At 38.7% G+C, this 22,322-nt stretch overlaps 1 protein-coding gene across 2 annotated transcripts in view; it reads right to left on the reverse strand.

Moving 5' to 3' along the window:
- LOC124163789 (normal mucosa of esophagus-specific gene 1 protein-like) overlaps nt 1-22,322 on the reverse strand; it is a 75,352-nt gene that overhangs the window by 46,781 nt on the left and 6,249 nt on the right. Inside the window, exon 1 of one of the 2 annotated variants that reach the window (XM_046540880.1) lies at nt 791-943. The exons of the other annotated variant lie outside the window; for it this stretch is intronic. Coding sequence (XP_046396836.1) covers nt 791-811 — 21 coding nt within the window. The 5' untranslated portion in view covers nt 812-943. Of the gene's footprint in view, nt 1-790; nt 944-22,322 lie in introns of those variants that run through there. 2 annotated transcript variants of the gene reach the window in all.

Here is a 22,322-nt window from a genome sequence, read left to right on the forward strand (position 1 = left end):
GGGAATGGCATAAATATTTCAATAAAATTAGATTAATTTCGTGTTGCAGTAACATATCAATATATATATTTCAGATTGTTTATTAATTTCTATCACAAATATCAGATGGCGTTTCGTTTTTCGTTTCTTTACTCAGTCAAAATGTACAAAAGTTGCATAACTGCGAAATGGTATATCATGCGATACGACAGCGTATTTATAATGTAACGTTTAATGTTAGCTTTTTCGTGACTTTAAGCGTCTTTTAATTAGTTCGATACTGCACAGCAAAAGTATAAGGTATTTCGGTATATAATAAGGTAATGCTTTCGAAAATATTAACCTACCGTACCATAGAAATGATAGCATGTAGAGAACATTAATATATGTATTTTAATTATTATTTTCTGGTGGGAAAATAATTATTGTGATAAAATTAATGACACTTTATGGCGGATTATGATATTTTATACTGCCTTAAATACGTAAAATCCCTCTAAACATTTCTCTCCATTATTTAAGTAACGGCTAAGTCTATGGTCGACGGAGTAATGGATAGCAAACGACCAATAGGAATGGGTTACTTTAAATATCGAGGCAAGAGAATAAAGTTTCCATTTGTTTCACATGCATTATTAGCCACACTGCATAAAGATTGCTGATATTTATAATTTACTCTATACTAAGGCTAATTGGCCATAGAATTCAGCTTTAAATTACATGGATTTAAAAAAAATACATTTAGAACAAATTACTACGCAAATTGATTGCACTAATTTTGGTTAAATACGAAGTATCGTTTCAAAATTACCTTAGCTGGTTCAACCTTCATCCTGTTATTTGCTGATCACCAGTTCTTGAAGTGTTCTGGGGTTTGCGGTAATGTAGTCGAATTTACTAAAAATTTTGTTCTTGGGGCCGAAATTAGTTAACTTTTGCCAAACAAACGTAATTCTAAATACACAAAGAGGTCACCGTGGCGACCAACTCCTCATAGTTAGCGCCCCCGCGAACTGGCAACTTTTTTTAAAGCAACTATTAGTTGCTTTAAAGAAGTACCAATGAAACACACGCTGTGGCCTAGCGCACGGGCGACTTTGTAATTGCCACAACTAAATAATTGCGTCCGGACCTCTTCCGAGGGTGAGTAAACTGTTGCTGGCATGCATAGGCGGATCCAGGGGGGGGGGGCACGGGGGCACGTGCCCCCCCCCCCAGACCCTCAAAAATATGCAAGATTTTTAATACGGTCCCATTGTGATTGCGTTCGTTTTGTATTACGAGGTATCGTTGTGCCCCACCCAGAACAAAATCCTGGATACGGCCTTGCTTGTGCCCCTCCCAGAAAAAAATCCTGGATCCGCCCCTGCTGGCATGAATAGACCACGTGGTTTTTTCCCAACCCTGGGACCAAGACCAAGGGACTTGGCGTCCCTTGATCGGAGGTCATATTGGGAAGTTTCTTGCTGTTTGCGTTTAGAAATGTTCTTGTAGTTTTTAAAGTAATGGCGGTAGACGTTGAAAAGTTTATTTTTACCATTAAGAAGCGGCCGGAATGAAAAATTAACCCGGTGGGAATCCCGTGAACAGTTTACCCATATAATTCACCGGGAAAGCATTAAATCATATTTCATTTTGGGTTTTAGTTTGCGAGGAGTTACAGAAAACTGGATGGATATAGGGAAAAAAAGAATGAAAAAGGTTTAACGGAAGAATGAGCGCAATAACACGAGCAGCTTCCACGAGATCCAACTGAGGTGAAAGGCAAATATTTCATCGCCCGTGCGTGGTAGCGGGTAACTCTAAGGTGAGTTAACTGTTTCGTTGCCGGCAGTGGCGTAGCGAGGGGGGCCTCGGGGGGTCCGGATCATAAATTCACTTTGAATATCCATCACTATGGAATGTTACTCAATACCTACTTGCGCAATGAAAAAATAGCTTGTATGTAATTAAAAACATGCTACGCATTTCACTACGAAATATACATTAATTCACGCATATTAGGTACAGGCATCAATAGTTCTTCAACTCATCTCAAAAGAGATGAGTTGAAGAACTATTGATGGCATTAATTGAAATTTTGAGGTCTTGATGACAATTTTTATGTTAACTTCTAGAATCTTAAATTCAATAAAATTTAACTGCATAGTTTTCATTACGTTGGCATATTTTGTAATATTGTATTTCCGGGTCCGACAAACGCAAAGAAACGAGAGATTTTTCCGGTACACGAAATTAGAACTGGTTCAAATTTATGTCCATACATCATTGTGTTTTCAAATTCATTAATTCACTGTGAAACCGTGTATAAATCCTATACAATCCAAAAGTAATGGATAACAAAGCACAGCCTTCTCTCACTCATTTCTTAATCTTGTTTCTATTGGGTCCTGATTTTATCATCGTTACTTGGTTTTTAAATAAATTTAGGATGAATCTGCTTTAATAACAAACCACTCCATTTTATTCCAGGATTCTAAGTATTGAATTCCAATCCACTTTGTCAAACGCCTTCTCTAAGTCCACAAACGCAACAAACGTTGCCCTGATCTTCTCATCGTTCTCATCTTCTTCTCTATGAGCAGCCTAAGGACCTATATTGCTTCTTCCCATGCTTTTAAGCATGCTTAACTTCTGCTGTAGATACGGCATTGCAACGTTCCATTCTGCCCGCGTTGTCGACCGAGAGAGGTCAACGTACTCTTTTCGCTTTCACTCTCGTCTCCTCGACCCAGTGACCTCGGCCAAGGTCATCCCCAATCTACGCGGCGATCGATGCGACCTCGGCGCCTCCCACCCTCCCTGCGGCGAAAGGGTGCACTAACTTCCCGGTCGCATCAACCTCGTACACGTACACATCGTTCGCTTACGCGGTGCTATAGCGCCTCTTAACTCCTTCGCTTCGCGTACTGGTGATTACGAACAACTGGTGGAAAGACGTACTCGCACAGTACCGTGTATAGAATTTATATTTTCGGGGGCGGGAGGATTGAGGGGCCCAAACCTGATGATGAAAAGTTCGAAGTTCTCTCCTTATTTCCGGGTTATCCATCCAATTTGTTGACTAGTGTTAACAGTGTTAAAGGGGAAGTGGTACATTGAGTGCATCATGGTCAATATTTGCTTGTATCACAGGTTTAAAATAGTACCCAGCGAATATTAAATTATATTAGGGCCAAATCGGATTCGAAGTATTCTTGCATACGATGATTCATCTTCTTTTACGTTCGTTAACTCTCATCAAAAGGCTGCGACGTTTATTGAAAGAACATATATTTTGACTGGACGTCAATGTACGAGAGAAAGAACTTCTGGAGGTATATTTATCATCTAGCATGGGCTTCACAATTCAAGTGTTATTAAACATTGCACATGTTCTGCTTATATTTCTCTCTGGTGATGTGGTAATAACAATATTTCGAGTAATGGGAATGTTGTTCAAATTTTCCTCCCACTGGTACCGTAGAAAATACCAAAACATCATTTCCGTACTGCAGCGAAAGTGGCTTCGCTCCATTCGTTGCAATAGTTTCGAATTCAGCTGTACAAGATGTATAACAGTATTAATATATACACTGTTATTAAACGCAAATTTTTGCCTTTCTAGGAAGACTGTGGGTCATGCGATGAATTAATTATCATTTTCGCAGTCTGGTCCAAATACGAGGGCCGTTTTTTTTCAACCTACGATGGGTCCAAGAACAGAAGACGAAGTGAATGATAAAAAATTATTTCATTGCTAAATGTTGAGCACACTTTTGGTATCCTTTCGACATAATCGCCTCGGCAATTGAGGTATTGGTCGTGTCTGTGAACAAGTTATACCATACCCTATTCAGAAGATGTTACCGCCAGTGACCTCCAATGAATTTTGCCTTAGTTCTGAAGCTCAAAGCCTTTTTGAAAATAGTTCCCTCCGAGCCACTCCTTCACTTCAGTTTTAAGATGGAAGTCACACGGCATTATGTCGACATTGCACGGTGGGTGATAGAGAATATCCCATTAAAATTGCTCAAGAAGCAGCTGGGATTCATCAGCGCTGAGATGATGGTCGTTGTCATGGATCAGAACACTTCCTGAAGGCAGCGTGTCTCCTCTTTTGTTTTGAATGGGAATGGGTGTCACGTTTCACACTCTAGTCACATTGAATCAAATAAAAATTCTCTGTTATCGGCATAAAGGTCAAGACATGTCAATGCTTAAGCCATTCGGCTAGTTTTCTGGCTGTCGCCCCGCAGAGCACACTTGGCGGGAGAATCAATTGAGGCAGTGTGGTTAATGAGATTGCTGCTAACCTTAAACTAAAAACTTAAGATCAGAAATGACTTGAGCATGTGGTGCGGAGGATGCGCAGTTACCCTATGCGCGCAGTACCCGCCTGTCGCCTGTATGGTGTTTCTGCTGAGCTATCTGTGGTTGAAAAAAATACGTCCCTCGTATAATTAGAACCCCTATATTTTCTATGAAAAAGATTTTGTGACCTCTCGTGGTTTTCCCTTTTCTCTAATCTTCTTTAGACTGGCATATAATTTATACATTCGATGTTCATCGTTACTTTGTAACATGGCATTTCGAATGATTCCAACCTTCATTTCTCTCCTGCTGTTATTGTCCTTGCTCCACTACCATGAAGAAGCATGTTCCAAATGTGAGTCCACATGAGTTGCTTCCTTACACCAACGCCTGTATTCCCAGCTGTGAGCAGATTCTTCTTACCGTAGATGCCCTCTGATGCTCTGATGGTCGCTAATGGCTATTTATAGTAATGATTCGCCGATTGCTGTACGTAAGTTTCTATTTAGGGCTCTCAAAGCGTCCCAAATAGTCATTTCCTCCTTTCCGGATAAAAATATATTGACTGACTCCCCTTTTAGTTCGGATGGCCAACCCTCGCATTAATATGCTACTCAGTCGTGTTGGGTATTTTTCCAAATTTTAGAAATTTTTAGTAATTTCTATAGTGCATAGAAAGTTAAAATAAAAACTACCATATCTAAGAATGCAGCTTCCAGTGTATTTTCTATGCACTAACTCATCTAATGAACAATTCTACGCAGATATCCGACCGTAGTATTACGGTGGTAGTATAAAAGACGAATAAATTCAAGCTGACATAATATTAGGTTGCCCGCAGTTTTAAGAAGTCTCGCGATAACGTAGTATTACGTCATTAGCACTCAAAAGTGTTGATGAAGACTCAAGTCCAGGGCTATACCGCATCTACTTCGAAAGTTGCCTTTAAAATTCATATTTGTAAAAAAAAAAATCTTCTGACGATAACGAATTGGAATGAATGACTTTTGATCTATCGCCAAAAAAATATTATCCTCGGAGTAAATTTAATGATTTAAAATTATATCTGACCCATGTTTCAGCACAAGATAGGCATTAACAAGGTAATATGATCATTACTTCATAAATGCTACAAAATTTTCTTTTGAGTCAGATATGCTTTTCAGTCGAATATGCTAGTCGATTAAAATTTACTGCATAAAATAACAACGTGTCTTAGAGCTATTACTATTCACTTATATGAGATGAGTTAAATGAAAGGAATAGAATAACTAGAGAGGGACGTGAATGTTTCCGAGGAATTGCATTCCCGATCCAAGATTTATTTCTGGGGGCGCACAAGCAAGGCCGTATCCAGGATTTTGTTCTAGGAGGGGCACAATGATACCTCGTAAGATAAAAATAACGCAATGATAATGGGACCGTATTAAAAATCTTTCACATTTTTAAGGGTCTGAGGGGTGCACGTGCCCCCCCCCCCCCTCCCCTAAATCCGCCTATGCCCTTGAGTGAATGCAAGCCATACGTGTCTTCAATTTTGAGGGTTTTTGTTCCGCGTTTGGTGGTTTATGACCGAATATCCCTAGCGGCACAAGCCAAAAGGAGCAAAAGGCTGCACATGATGAGGCTGCCATTAGTTTAGGCTTCGAATGGAGATGAAACTTTCAATATTGGCTGCAGAAATAGATACAAAAAATCATACGAATCAAGGTATTTTGTCTACAAAAATATGTGGAAAAGCGCTTAAAACGCGGAATTTTCCCCCGGTATATTCACTATGAGGTGAGGATGCAATTATTCCAATATTAAGATCAAAACCTGAGACCGTGAGGGTTAATCGTTTTTTGAATTGAGGTAGAATGAACGAAATTATTATTCAAAGGGTGATTACCTGCATGGTTCACTGAACAAGAGAGATGCCACAACAATGAGTGTAAAGAATTCTGCTCCGTTCTTCCGGGTATTCACCGCGTCATTTTTACTGGCGGTGACAATTTCCCGTGCGTTCCTATTAAGCAATTTTAGGTCGAGGTGATTTCTGCTGGGATCGTGTTGTCTTATATATTTGAATGTTGTACAACATTCAGGGAACAGCACTCGACAGTGTGAGAATGCGCAATCCCAGCGAGAATCACTTTGGCCTGAAGATGCCCAGTGGAACGTTGGCGAAACTGTTGTCGACAGTATCATCAACGTGCTTGATACCCAGAAGACTGGAGAAGGAATCTCTCTCAGTCATGAATCAAGAGCGGTAGGCGAGGTTTGTCGTGCGACACGAATGCTCAAGAAAATTCTTCCCGGGTTCTCCACCGGACCAGGTTTACCATGGTCTGCATTTCCATGCTCGACTCGCGTGCCTTCATCAGGATAGATAAGCTGCATCATTATCATTATTCAATAATCCTAAGATTGGTTTTTCGCGTCTCTCCATTGCTTTCTTGTGAGAATTTTCTTTTGATCTTGAAGAATTGTTTTAACTGATAAGAGAAAATGAGCTTTGATTGCATGTAGTGCTCTTGGCGACCTCATAATGTTAAACAATTTGTTAAAATGTGGAACTTCACTTGTAAAAAACATTTATTGCTGAAACTTATTTATAACTCAACTCATAGCGATGTGTATTCTGACAACTCTCTCTTATCCACTATCCTTTTCAAAGTGATGTATTTCTTCTCTATTGCATATAGGAGCTTACGATCCTATTTCATGAATGTTCACTTCTGCATCACCATTGTCTCATGAAAAGTGCGGAGAAGAAAACAGAAATGAACTCATATTTTTATCGCCTACTCGATTGTCATGGCAAGATATCAATCGCCACGCACTTGCATTCTTATCGATTTGAATACGATCCCTCGTTCGAGAGCTGTGCCATCATCACAAGTCAACAATCCGGACATTGGTTCGATTCAGTTCTGCAAAACGCTCCATAATCAGATAGTCTTTTCATAATTACGTATTTCCTCTCTTTAACATTGTATATGCCATATCCTTCAATATGCCATCAATAACCTTTGCCTTTATACCCGTCCACTTTTATTTCGACGATTTTCTCCATCAAGCCTTTCAAAGTGGACGATTAAGACTTATTGTTTTTTGTGAGAATTTTCTTATGATATTGAAAATTTATGTTTTAACTTATTAGAGAAAATTAAATTTAACTGCATTTAGTGCTCTTGGTGACCTATTAATGTCAAACAATTTGTTAAAATGTGGAACTTCACTTGTAAAAAACATTTATTGCTAAAACTTATTTAGAACTCAACTCATAGCGACGAGTATTTTGACAACGGCTATTCAAGAACAATGTGGTCCAAATATAAAAACTTCACTATCTTTTAAAACAAAAGAAAAACAAAAAACACCACTGCTAAAATCAAAGAACCAAAAATAAACGTAAAAAAATTAATGAATGACACAGTAAAAAAGGACAATATTTCCACATTCCAATACAATTGACCCGATATTTTCAGCATATTTGTTCTACTTCCCAAATTACATTTTAAATCGTTGAAATTGAAAGTTCGAGAAATTAAAAAAAAAATAATTGCTCCGTAATGTTAGCCGCTTGAGGTTCGGGAAAATTTATTCGGGGTTTCACATACATGCGATGTTGGTACTTGACTGTTTACTTAGCCTTACATGAGAAATTAATCAAGGAGTTAGCATATACGACGTATATTAACGCAATATTAATGTTGTTCCTCGGTCTTAATGATGAATTCTCGTATTGTCATTGCAATTGTTGAATTATATCAGTATGGATTTTATCGCCACAAGTTTGTTTCATGGGAGGCCTTCAGATAAGATTTGAGTGCACTGTAAGCTTTCTGCTCAAATTATCCGTCTCCTCAGAGATTGCATCATGTTTGCTCAATAATTCGCAGAATGTAATTCGATATGATTAGTATCTGTCAGCCAAACGAGGAATTTAAGCCTTCATTATTTCGTAATGCATGTGTATGAAGATAACTTAAAACCACAAACAATTGCCGGGTAGAGTCATTTACTATGTCTTCAAATGACTCTGCCTGACATCGGTGCAGATTCTAGTTCAACATACTGCTCCACATGCCGCCCCAATCTCAATTTATCTGTTAAATAAGAGATAATATCACGTGCACTCAATTATTGGCAGATTGTAATTCCATCAGTCAGTCAAATGATGACTGAAAATCTTCGTTTATGTGATTCCTATGTATTCTTATTACCTACTGCTTAAACCGTATGCTTGGTAGAGTAAAGGTCAGCTTATGAGGACGGTTTAATTATAACAAACAAATTGGCGTGCAAGTAAGGTGCTTATTGATGATATTTGCGGCCTTGAGTTCCGCCTAGTCCTTATTGATAGGAATAAATACAGGTTTCTAAACTTATCCGTCCGGAAAAATATATGTGTGTTATTTTAATATTTTTATCGGACCTAGGACCTAGGTGCCAATATGACGTTTTCCAAGTCGCTCGGAAAGATAACTGTTCTTAACAGCTAAGCAACCTAAGCCTAGCACGTAGCTTCCAATTCTCTTGCGGATTTCAGCCTAATTCGCGTAAGAGAAGTGTAACTTTCTAATCGGTCGTGACAGTTTTTGACGAATCGCTCAGCTTTCCTTTGTATTTAATGGAGTTCACGGATGAAGTCTTTATGCGACGGATCCCATATGCTCGTCACTTATTCTACTTCATCCCATTTATTTTCGTTTAAGTCTGTGACGGAGCTAACTAATTCAGCTACCGGCGACAGATAGGTACGTTCGTTATACTTTTCTATTCATTATTTTAATGATACTAGTAGAAATTTCAATTTTAGTGGTGTTTTTCAGTTTAATTCGTCTCACTACGCGCAAACGAATGATGCATGAAAAATAAATTATCGATGGTAATAACACTTCTTTAGGTGAATGAATGTGGATCTTATCACCGTAAGTTTTCACAGGAAATGTCAAAAGATAAGGTTTGAGGATATTCTGAACTTTCATCTCGAATTATCCGTTTAATGAAAGATATCATCACGTTTACTCAGTTATTCGCAGATTGTAATTCACGTAAATGGCATCTGTCAGTCAAACGAGGACTATACACCTTCGTTTTTTTCGTAATTCATGTGTATCTTTATCACCTACTTCTAAAAAATTCTTACTAGTAGAGTTTGGATCAACTGTAACAATGGTGACGACTTAATTTTTACAAAAAATTATTAAAACACAGAATTCAACTATTAGTATGTTGTTCCAAAATCCTAATTTCTTACACGACATATCCTTTTCGACTAAAAAGCAAGGTTGTGATAAGCGATAAACTGACACTTTACTGAGTACATATGGATCTTAGAAGCTAAGGGGTACTTGTGCAATTTTCATAATTTCGGATATAAGTGGAATAATGGATAGTGGGGTACATAGTTTTGTTGTGGCAAAGTGATACAAGTGAATCACTGATAAGTATGCATGTATAGATTGGCTTGTAGCCCTTTTCCACACCAATATTCTGTACACTTATCTCCAAGAGTATAAAATTTGCACCGGTACCCTCTGGTTTCTATGGTCCTTATGTTTAAATAAAATCCTTTTCAACATGGTCACTCTCCTGGAACGCCAGGGAAAATTATAAATAATTCTGAATAAATCATCTTTTCTGCGTCATTCTAATGGTGGTTTTTCCATCCTCTTACTCTTCTACCCTACTTTCATATTTGAAAATCCTACCTACTAAGTTTCGTTTGGGAAGTTGGTACTCCATAACTTTTTTAATTCATGTTATTATTTCACTTTTAGTTGATTTGTTTTATGGTTAACATTTAAATGCGATTAATCACATTGTTATCTCCTGTAAAAACAGTAGGTCTGTGAAACACATTATCATTCATTAAATTCGGTAGGAATAGTGTGGGAATCCATGAAAAGTCAGATTATTAATTTAAGTTTTTTATTATGGCCACCTTGCTTTACCAGAAGCTGTGGATGTCTATTCACTCACTTTTTTTTAAATTTAATGGACAGCATTTGTCATCTTAATAGAACCGTTTACTTACGTGGATTTTATCTCATCATGTTTTAAGCTAAACATGTTAAAATAAACTACATAGTGCTTATCACGCAGCTTTTTAATTTTCCCTATCGATTTCAACAATGAAGTGTCATTATTACGAACAAGTTACCCCTCATGGTACTTCAAATGCTGTGTGGAAAGTAGCAAATAGTTACTCGTAACATATTTAGCTTACGGAAACTCTTCGAAGTATCGTCATCGTCATTAATTTAAATTTTTAGGCGTTAGCATCAAGTTAATTTCAAAATAATAGAAGTTGGTGTTTATTTATGAAATATAAAAGGAATTTAGTGAGAATAAGTTACGATGACTGATCTAATGTCATCTAATCCTTCTAATTAAATTTAAAATGCCGCAGCACTAGAATATCGTCGATAAGATTCCGAGTTCTCCACATCAAATATTAGTTTGAGACATGATTTCTTATGTCTCTTCATCCTATTGTCAATTTTAGAGAAAAACCTTGTAAGGAAAATACTTGATTAACTTCAATTTTTATTTAACTGCGAAATGATGTAATGTTTCGTTCTTTCACGGCGAAAAATAATAGTAAAGAATTCGCGGGTTCTGCACTGGGTCAGGTCCACCATATCTCCTTCCAACGTTTCGACGTGCAACTCGCCCATCTTCTTCAGGGATTCAGGAATCCAATGTCATTTCGTCCCAACGCCCATAACAATTACCAACCTTTCAACCACGGATATTTGTATGCAAACCCCGAGGCATGGACGAAAAGGCATTGAATTTCTGTATCCCTGAAGACGATGGGCGAGGTGCTTATCGAAACGTTGAAAGGAGATATGGAGGACCTGATCCGATGCAGAACCCGTGAAATCTTTACTGTCAACCGCGAAATTTTAGAGGCTCCGCTGCGTCTATTCCTTTCTAAATAGACTTTTGCTTGAAGGCTATTCTATTGGTGGAGCGGTAAGCAGGGAATCATACAGGTGAGCGAGGACCCACCTTCGACCGATAACAACCGCTAAAGCGATAATCAGGTGGACGATGCGTTTGCGAAAGAATACATTCGTGTTTGCACTCGGCGATAACACGCACTCTATGGCCTAACTTTGGATTCGAGATAAGGGCGTTCTTGAAAGGGGGGACTTTTTGTCGGACGACGAGAGGAAAAAATGTCATTCGGATTGCCGTTCGATGAGCGCCGACCGATCGAAGTCGGACACGCTGTTATGAGGTCCCTTTTGTCCCCATTTCCTTCTTCACAGCTGCTCACCAACTTCCGTCGTGAGACGAAGTGCTTACGGTGAGAAGCGCGACAGCCGAGTGACTGTTCAATCATTCTAACTTGCGTAACAGTAATCACCTTTGGTTAACAATTGCTGCGATCAATAAGGTCTATGTAATTTTTGGTATCAGGATTGAGCCTATTTTTGATTTTTCAATTGATGAAATACCAGGATTATAATTGAGATAGTTTCCCTTCATATTTCTGTCAATTTGGTTTTAAAACTTCTATAAGAATGAAAGATATTAGAATGAAATAGTTATTAACAAGATAGTTTCTTTGTCAGAGTTTGTCGTAAAATTGACAATAGTATGAATGCAAGGAATCAGGTCTCAAATTAACCTTCGATTTGAATTACTCGGAATCTTATTTATGATGTACTAGTGCAGTAACATTTTAGAGAAAAATAGAAGGACAATATTGTTAATTTAGAGTTTCTTTGCAATTAACCTTAGCTTTCTCTCTATCTTGTAGAAGGAGATGTATTTTACATAGTAATGAAACAAGTTTGTTACGGATTTTCTTCACATTTTTAACATTTTTTTGTTAAAATACTATTTTTAATTTATCTTTGTAAATAAATTGATTATAAGTTTGATATTTTTTTAAAATTTAATTGATGGCTACGTTGATTTTTTCATGATTATCTGAAAATAATGAGTTAATTGATGCTTGTGCCATGATAAATTATTCCATGCTACACTAGGAGACAAATCAAAGGGGACCTCTTTATACTACCGCTCGGCGACAAGACCACCCCGCAAACCTTTGTGGTTCAATAAAGCTGATTTTACGAACGTTAATCCTAAAGACCTCAGGGAAAGGACGCCACTCTGTATATTAACCCCCATTTACTTCCCTAGGGAATCGGCCCTCAAACTAACCTTCTATTTGGAGCACTAGGGGACGTATCGATGATATTCTAGTGCAGTGGCACTCGAATTCAATCCGTGATTTTATTGACAGATGAAGCAATAGAATGTTGAAGTATCATGGTATTGATAGCATTCACTCATTCAATGGGGTACTTGACTGAGATCTGAATTCTCATTTTATTAAAAGTATTTGGCAAATGGAAGAACAGTTAAACATTTTTTGGATGAAATAAATCTTTCCTATTTTGCCATATTCTCTTAAGTTAAAAATATGGGAATGCCAAAATCCCCGTCCACTTTCCATGAGTTGGTAACGTCATAATCCTCGTAGTTTAATTACTCTTTCTGAAAGAACATCTCACTTAAGGAAGAAATTGCTCTCAGTAGTGTAAAAAAACAATGAACCGCGCGAGATTCACGTACAAGGCTGAGGAATAGCTGAGAAGCGGCTCGGGAAGAGTTCGCGACGTCAACAACTTACCGGTGAAACTGTTAGATCCGGTGATTTTCCGTCGCGAATACTTCTAGAAGTAAGCGACAGATCGGAAACAGATGCATTATACTCTTTTTATTGTTCAAAATCTATCGAAGATGATATTTTTTAATTTATGAACGAGCTTAATTTATCAGGTATCGGTGGATATTAAAAGTTAGCGTCTGGTTTGACAGTGGCATTCGTGAAGATTTTTTTTGTCAAATTCGTTTCATTCCTTTAAAATCGAGGCTGCAGATATGGTGGTTGAAACAAGGCGTTCGTTCTGTAATATATATTTAATTAGGGACCTTGATGCATTGAAATTTTTAAAACCCCAAATGGTGATAGTCAAGTCTTGTATTTAAATCGTAATTTCTAACAGTATTTTGAAGATTTCCATTGATTGCAAATTTCCATGGTCAAGTCACCCAAAAGGGAGAAGATTACATGATGATTTATGGGAAGAATTATGTCTTTTATATCAAAAGTCAAATAGCGAGTTAGTACGTCACAGGACATCTTTTTTGATGTGCCAATGTGGGAATTTCTCGGACATATCTTTCTTCAATCAGACACTTTACATTCTTTTCACTTTGAAGCAAACACTAATGAAATTTCATCGCTTGAATACAAGACTGATTAGTCTCTCCTTTATCCATTCAAAATAGTCTTATGCAATAGAAATACAGTAAAATACTATATTGAATATATTCTGAAATGGATGTCAGCTACTTATACGAAGTGAAGAAAAAAGCTGTTAGATAGATTCACCCAATCTTCTGTTATCATAATAAGTCATCAATTCGGTGGCGGCGGGGTAACGTCCTCGGCTGCCAAACAAGAGGTCGCGGGTTCGAGTCCCGCCTGGGTAGATTTCCCCTGTCCAGGGCATGGTTGTTTGTGTACGTTTAGTTGTTAAACTTATTGAATACACCGATATAAAATGGCCGATAAGAGCTGTATTCGGTGGTTTGAGAATAAAAAAATAAAAATAAAATCCGGAGATTGGTTTGACGAAACTCTCCATTTCGCCCTCCTGTCAGCTAACCATTTCATATTTGAGTATTTTCTTTCTTATTTATACCTTGAATACCCTGTCTTTTGTAATCCATTCTTTGCCCTCGTCTGCCTTTCAACCCATACGCCTTGTCCTTCAGAATTTTTTTCATCAGGCCATCATGATAAGTGATTCGTGAAAATCGAACATGCGATAAATGCAATATTGATTAGATAGACGTGAATAAATGCGACAATAGCGCGATGACTGGGCTTTTATGATGTTTAAACCGAAAATTTGCCTTTTCGATGGCAAAATTCGTAAATTAAATGCCGAGCCCACCCCTCGCTGCGCCACTGGACGTTGGGCCTTACTGCTTCATAAATAGGTACATGTATTTTTATCGGCAGCTAGTAGAGAGGTTGAGATAGAACCCTGGTAGATTCTGCGATGTTAAGCAAATATTTCTTGCCATCTGTCTAGAAAAAATTGAGTTTGGTAATGCTGCACTCCACACAATCTGGACACCAGTTAGCATCGTGGATGCAGAGAGGTTTTTCAGCCAGTACAATCTAGTTGTGACTGACAGACGAAACCGGTTGAAGGAAGAAAGTTTTGAAGCTTGTTCAATGTTGATTTTCAACTAGTGTAAATGATATTCTTGCAACTAATATCATTTATAATTTTTTGCTTACGTCTTATTCCTCAATGTATTATTGTTATACCCCATAATTATTTAAAGTATTCCGTATTTTTTTTCAAATAACTGTTTCATCACACGTTGTCGCCAACTACCAGTGCTACATTATGAAAATAAAGAAAAAAAATAGATAATAAAAAATGCTATAATCTGTAATTGAAATTGCCGTAAAATTAAAATGAAAGTGCTATTTTCATGTATCTCTAATCATGATTCATGAAATCGCCTTAAGTTTTCCTCACGTCTTTTTAAGAGAATTTAGAAAAGTAAGATTTTTTTAAGAAATTTCGAAAAATCTCTTAAAAAGACGTGAGGAAAGTCTTTTCTCCCTCTCTTCTTAGCACTTCCTCGTTAGCAGTGAAGATTTCTCGGATGTTTCACTGATTAAGGTCCTCCATATCTCCTTCAAACATTTCGACTCGCCCATCGTTGTCAGGGATTCAGGAATCCAATGACATATGAAACAATCGAATGTTGAAGTAACGTGGTATTGGTCGGACGACGGATTGAATTCCTGAATCCCTAAAGACTATGGACGAGTTGCTTGTCGAAACGTGTGAAAGAGATATGGAGGACTTTACCCGGTGCAAATGGGTACCTGTATAAAAAGGAAATTCAAAGTAGCACAGGAACGTTTCCGAAGAGCTAACTGAAGGAGATACGTAGGACCTTACCCGCTGCAAGACCCCAGAAATCTTCACTATTTCTCCCTTGTCTATTGCTTTATCTGTCAATATCTTGCTATTGCTCGCCAGAAAGAACCAGATATAACATCACTTGCTCATTACTTACTCGGGTTGATTCATTTTACATTCAACATTCTTTGGTAATAACACATTTCGAATAATTTCACACGAGACTTTTCTGCTCCTCTCAATCACCATGCATTGCTACCGCAAAGAGGCACGCTCCAAGTGTTCCACAAAAGGCTGCAAAGCAAACAAAAAGTCTGTCGAAGCGTCGCCTTAGATGATGGACCAGATCAGGTGTGGAGGCATCTATTCAACTGCTGGGCGATTTGTGGCAAAGCTCCTCTTCCCAAGAATAACCCATCATTGAGCTTCCCATACGTATCCAAAAGGACGGTCAATAACTGGCGAATATCCAAACCAAGATAACATGAATCCCGAATAAATCTCATTGGTCGTATTTGTCAAGTGTTGCGGGTAAACCTTATCGTCATGCTAGCGCTCACAGATAAACAGTTGTTTACTTGCTCAACTTGGTTCTTACATTGTTGCTATCCATTGGTGAAATAAGTTCTTAAATTTATGTCCTATCACGCAGTTAGTTTCGCAGTAAAGTTTTGTCACTGAGAAATAGTAATTAAATAAGCTATTTATGGTGTTCTACACGTTAACAAAAAAACTAAAAACGTTTACTTTTGAAATCAACCAAATGGGTAAGGTAAATTAAAATCGGCAAGAAAAAAATACATCAATTTTTGCTTAGCTCTTGGTAAGCAGTTAGGTCATATGCTTTTCATTGCATTTCATTTGGAAATGTATACAAACTGGCTGCCATATAATAGTGGACTACAATATTTAGCCCCTACTCCATTTTCATTTTTTTCCAACGTGCTAGACGCGTTTCACTGTCAAGCGGCTTCTGTAACAAATCCATGATGATTATTCCCTTGGCGAAAATAGCAATAGTTTTTCAGGAAAAAAGAGAAGTTTCTAATCTACAGTGTTTGATCAGTGGTGCTCAATCCTAAACGTACAATTGAATTTTTGCCAAATGATCAAGAAAGATTCCACATCGACGGGAAAAAATTTCTACTCGAGTATTTGGAATTCTGAACTTTTCATTGAATCCGAGTTAGAAGTAACAGTTCTCTCAAGCACCCCTCACCTCTTCTTCATTATCGAGTCATTGCACATATTACGAGAATGTATCGAAAAACAACAACTCACGTTAAGAGCAAGAATGTGTTTTCATGTAGGCAAAAACGATAAAAAAGTACGACATGAATATGAAAAATATAAATGAAATAAATAAATGACTTGATATAGTATATAATAAAACGAACTAATGCACGTACCTCACATGATTCTTTGTTGTTTATGGTTTAAAAGTTCGATAGTGATGAAATTATCAAAATAAGGAGACATGTCTCTATTCTGTATGATTTTACACTTTCCCGGCGAATAACTATAGAAAAATCTTCTCGGGATTGCGCGCGGGTTAGATTATTTAAGAGCGCCGACGTTTCGGGTACCGACTCGCTACCCATTCTCACGGCCGTGAGAATGGGTAGCGAGTCGGTACCCGAAACGTCGGCGCTCTTAAATAATCTAACCCGCGCGCAATCCCGAGAAGATTTTTCTATGTCTTTATTCCTTTTTTCGATCCGTCGCCGAGCTACTCGTGACGAAAAATCAACGGTCTTTACCATTTCGCAGTTAAGTTTGTGACGTCACGAAACCATGCCGAGCTACGCTATGCTGCCTAGTGCAAGCCTCGCGTGGTTCGTTGGTGCTTAGATTCTTGCGAGCGATTCCTCCCCTGTCTAAACGAGGCAATGAGCCAAATTTTTGATGAAGTCACCAACTCAGGAATAGTTGTCGCCTACTTTCGTGTTTTCTCATTGTACACGGGGATCGGATTGGTGTGGTGGCTAGAGTGTTGGCTTTCCACCCGGCGGGTTCGGGTTCAAATCCCGGCAGTGGCAGAGAATTTTCAGAGACTGCCCGATCCATGCTTGGTTATTAAGAGGATGACATTTCTAGCGCAACACTCCGTCCGTCGGATGGGACGTTAAGCTGTGGTCCCCTTGGCGCCTTTCGTTAAGAGCAGGCTAATGCGCCGGGTTTCTCTCCACCCTTCCTTCCATACCCTACCCTCATGGCGCAAATGACCTCAGCTGTCGGTCGCCTCCTCCAAATATCATCATTGTACACTGAGGTGAGAATGGCTAGATGGGGATGATTTCGCTTTCCTCGTGACATATATTTCCCTACCATCTACCGGAATATTCCGATGAATTGGAATCCATGATAGGAGTAAACGACCTCATGTTTTCCACAACGATTAGTTTTCTGATCATTGATCGACCACGTAGTTGGATTCATCAATTAATTTTTTTCATGCCTGGGAGGAGAATTACGATGACCGATTCCGATTGGAAGTGATTGCTTGAGAATACCCTCTTCCGGTTTTACTTTGAGAATGGCTGAGTACTTTTATTTCGTCATAACCTATCCTACCCATCCGTCTATATGAGATTAAACACCCGTGTATATGAAATATACTGTCTCATTTCTCTTCTTGAGATAAAGAGAATTGGGAGAGTAGGTAATAATGATGAAAGTGACTAATATTCCGCAGTTCACTTTCTATGAAAAACGATTTTATGTTTAAATCCTGTGTTTCGGAGTATATTTTTAACGTAATTAGTTCATTAAATTAAGATAAGCGTATTACTATATAATTTTTGATGATTTTCTAAGTGTTGTGCAACATGAAAATTATTTTGTAAATTACATATCAATTTTTTCGTAAAAATCATCATGAAAAGACCTTTGGTAGTGTTGTTTTGTGTTTATGCATATGATTAGGCAATTCTGAATGTTTACACGATAAAAGCTCTAAGTGTTTTCGGATAAATAATTTTGCCCCGCTTGATTCGCTATTGGAACCACTGCGCGTCTACCATATCCTTTCATAAATTAGGATTTCGGGACCGAGTGAATAACCAAATTCTTTTAAAAATTTCAATTCCTCTCGGTCAATTTCATTTAGGTATATAATGGTTAAAACTGTGGTTATTAATGATTAAATTCTCAGCTTTCTTAAAACGATTCTTAATCAAATTTCGCCTGACCTTCGTATTTTGAGCTCTAAAATTTTTTAACATAACTCGTCCAAAAATTGAGGAACTTACGCCGAGCGCAGCATAAGCTCCTCAATATTTTTTCGGTGAAAGTCATTGCGCACTTATTGCTAATGTTGCGATTTCTGGTCGCAGTAAACAATCCCATTTTTTATGATTAGCTTTCATCTCATTGATTAATCACGTAGTTGATGGATTCGTCTAATAATTTTTTTCCCACGTCTAGGAGAAAGATCCCAATACTAGAGGATAAAGGCAGCTTTTTTAGAAAAAAATGGCAATAAATTTAAATAAGCTCTCAATAAAAAATTATCTTCCCTGCTTTAGTGCTCTTATGGAGAAATAGTGGCATGGACTGAATGACATCTATCATTCTCCTACAGAACTAATAGCAAACTGTCGCGCACAATTTATTTACATTGATTTGTTTCTCAGCTACTTCGGCGTCTTTTTCGGAGTTTACTCCTCCATGTGGTAGTACAACCATGTACTTTACATCCCAAAATATCTTCTTTCATAATTCACGATTTGAATCAACTATTTGAAACGATTACGACCTCAATGCTACTGTGCGTTCCTAAAATTTTGCTCTTATTTTATGTACATTCAAAATCAACGAAACCTCACGATAATAGGGTGGTTTCCTTTTATTTTTTATTGCCTTAATCGAAAGATTATTGCTTCTAGAGTACGCAGTTCACGCTTTTAGATTTTTAAACGACGATATCTATTTTTCGAGATTAAATGAAAAATGAAATTTTTCAAGCGCGCGAAAATGCGACGGCTAATTGTAAGTATGAGTACTGGGAAAAGGCCGTGTGACGTCATTCTGGTTCTGGCTGCCACCGTGTGAGGCCATCTTGGTGCGAGGCTCTAAACTGGGATTTCTAAAACCAAACAATTTGTATATTATGAATACACGAATGGTGGGTAACGAATCGTATTCAATGCCTTTCGGTTTCTTTGATGAAGGAAACTACCCTATTTCAACAGCTTCCGCATATATTTTTTACTATGAACGCCTCCATTGAGATAGTGGTACTATAATCTCTTGCAAAGTGCTCCCTGCGAATTATTAATTTCTATTATTTCTATAAACCGATCTTGACCCTTCCTAATGATGATGACAACCCTTCCGTTGAAACGCCGGTAGCCATGGTAATGATCCCGACTCTTCTGCTTGAAGATTCGCCGGGAAAAGGTCTCGCAATACATTTTTTGAGTTAATTTCGAATAAAAAAAAGAAAGCATGAATTTTCATTATACTTATGCAAAAAGCAATGATCTGCCTCGGTGGTTGCGGGGTAGAGTTCTCGCCGGCCAAATCGAAGGCCGCGAGTTCCCGAGAGAGACCGCCAGAATACGTTACCCTTATCCCGGACATGGGTTTTAATTGTGATTTTTCATCGTTCATTGTTGAACATTCCCCGCCGTAGAAGGCCACATTTGTTCCGTTTCCTGGGTAAATGGATAGTGAAAAAAAAACAATCACACGAAGATTTCTGTTGCACATCCCCATAATGCTACGCGAAATTACGTCGCATATTCGATGCTCGAACGCAGGCTTGACTCCGTTCTATAACTGCGTGGTATCGTAATGTAAATCGTAATCACAATTTTTCACATTTTTAATGAAGTATTTTATCACGCCGATTCCTCCTTGACTGTAACAAATTTTTCGGTTGAAATTAATGTGGATTTTATCTTTTTACACCCAAAAGAGCAAACGTTTGATGAGTCGACAAGCCCGTATCGATGTATATCGCCCAAGATATCGGGTTGATCCTTGTATACATCTCTCTCTCTCTCTTTAAGGCCGTTTTGAGTGAAGAGGGAAACTTGACATTTTAAGGAGACCTTCCCCTCATCAGGGCTTCTTTCTCCCTTGACACTCATATTCGAAAAATGCGCTAATGGCGATCCCAAACACTTTCCACCTGAGGAGTGAGACTATATTTTTATCAAGGGTGGTGGAGCGATAAATCACCGAAAATTATGACGGAGCAGTCCAGTTGGAAGGGTAGGGTGGGGAACAAGGGGAGGAGTGCTGCGAAAACTTGAATGACGTCACCGGTGACGTGGGAAGTCGGGATGTCTACGTGACGGAAGCCAGGTGCTCCGTTCCACGGGGCATGCGCAAAACGAGGTGGAAGGGGGAGTTATCATCGCGCGGGTGTTAGGAGGGGTGCATTGTGGGAACGATTCTCCTCTCACACCCTCCACCCACTACTTGCGTTTGCCGGTCGGTGGAAACACGTGGCCCCGGGGATATTGCCGGCGAACTCCGTCCGGAGGGGTGGTCGTGGAAACAATAGGCGATCAATGGACCACGCGGTTGTCTGTTGCGTCAGAGAGGGGTTGGGGGAAGGAGTAGATTCTAGCGGAAGATCGTATATGTAGCGTGAAGTGGGTGGGAGGTGGGTTTATAAATACATTTTTATGTCCAGAAGCACGTGAGCCGTGGGTGTGGGTTCCAAAAAAAGATTAAGTTGTTAAAAATAAACAAAAAACGGTCACGAGTCGTATCCAAATGCGTCAAGCTGGCCCACACGCTAACCGATGCAGCATCACCTGTCTTCTTCCGTCGAGGTATTCACACACTCACACAGCAAGCCGAAGAGATATTCCGCTCCTCTTTCGGTCGAGGTATTTTGATGAAGGGTTTTGGTCGGTATTGGCAGCTCCCGTTTTAACTATTTAATTAGAATGTCCCCGCTATCTGAGTCTCGTTTAATCATTAGAATTAGCCTTTTATGAATTAGTGGTACATTATGAGTTAACTTATGCATTAAAGCAAACTTATTAAGCGTGGCATCAATCAATTAGTTTAGAGTTCGAATAACTGGTGATGCTGAATAACGCTGCATAGAGCAAGTAACTTTGTACGCAGTCACGCGCACGGGTGCAAAGTAATATACGCCCGGGATGAAATCCGCCATGAAAAATAATGTGGTTTACCCTAGATTCGAACCCGGATCTCCTTATTGCCTGCATCTCAGACTGGATTGACTGACTACTGATATTACTTGTAGCGATATCAGAGAGAAAACGGGTCCAGTAAATCGCAAAATGGCTTTTGAGAAAAAAACTCGGAAAATGTGGTTACCATCAGAGAAACGGACTCCTCCCTTGTAAGACCTCATTTGGAGTACGATGAAAGTGTATGGGATCCATGATAGTAAATTCTGCTACGTAATGGCTCGCGCAATCGTGGCAGCACCTACATGTAACTGAGTCCAATGTGGAAAAAAATAATCATCCCTTACTAAACATCATAAAGGTGGCTCTCAAGGTAGTACTACATAGATTTAGGAATGACCGAAAACTTCAAACGGATGAAAAGGCGGGAGGCCCGCTGAACAAATTTGTAATCGTGGATTGATTGCGCCCCTTACTGTTATTCGGAATCTTACGAGAACATACGCTTAGAATTTCGCGACTGTGGAGAATATCGAACGTCTAAGGTCAGGTTTCAAGAGTCGTATCTTAAAATGGATGCTTTGCTGTAATAATAATTCATCCATTTTAATTTCTCAGAGAATAAACACATTTATTTTTGTTTTTACACTCCTATTTGGATACCTCGGTAATTTTTGCTCATTTGTGTAATTTCTGACAGGGGCGCTGCTAGGAATTAAGGCTAGGGGAGGTTTCAGGCGCAACTAGTACTGGGGTGCCTGGGGGTGTGGTATACCCGCCAGGGTAAGCGGTAGGTGAGGGGGCCCTCCGCCAGAAAAAAATTAAGATAAATGGTTCAAAATGCTGAGTTTTACGGCCTTCTGAGAGATATTTTGTTAATACTGACACTACTCTATAAGCAATATCAATCCAATTTAGTAAAATAGATTTAACTTAAAATTTCTCTGAGCTCTGGGGG

This window comes from Ischnura elegans, chromosome 8 (genome assembly GCF_921293095.1).
Source record: "Ischnura elegans chromosome 8, ioIscEleg1.1, whole genome shotgun sequence".
NCBI lineage: Eukaryota > Metazoa > Arthropoda > Insecta > Odonata > Coenagrionidae > Ischnura > Ischnura elegans.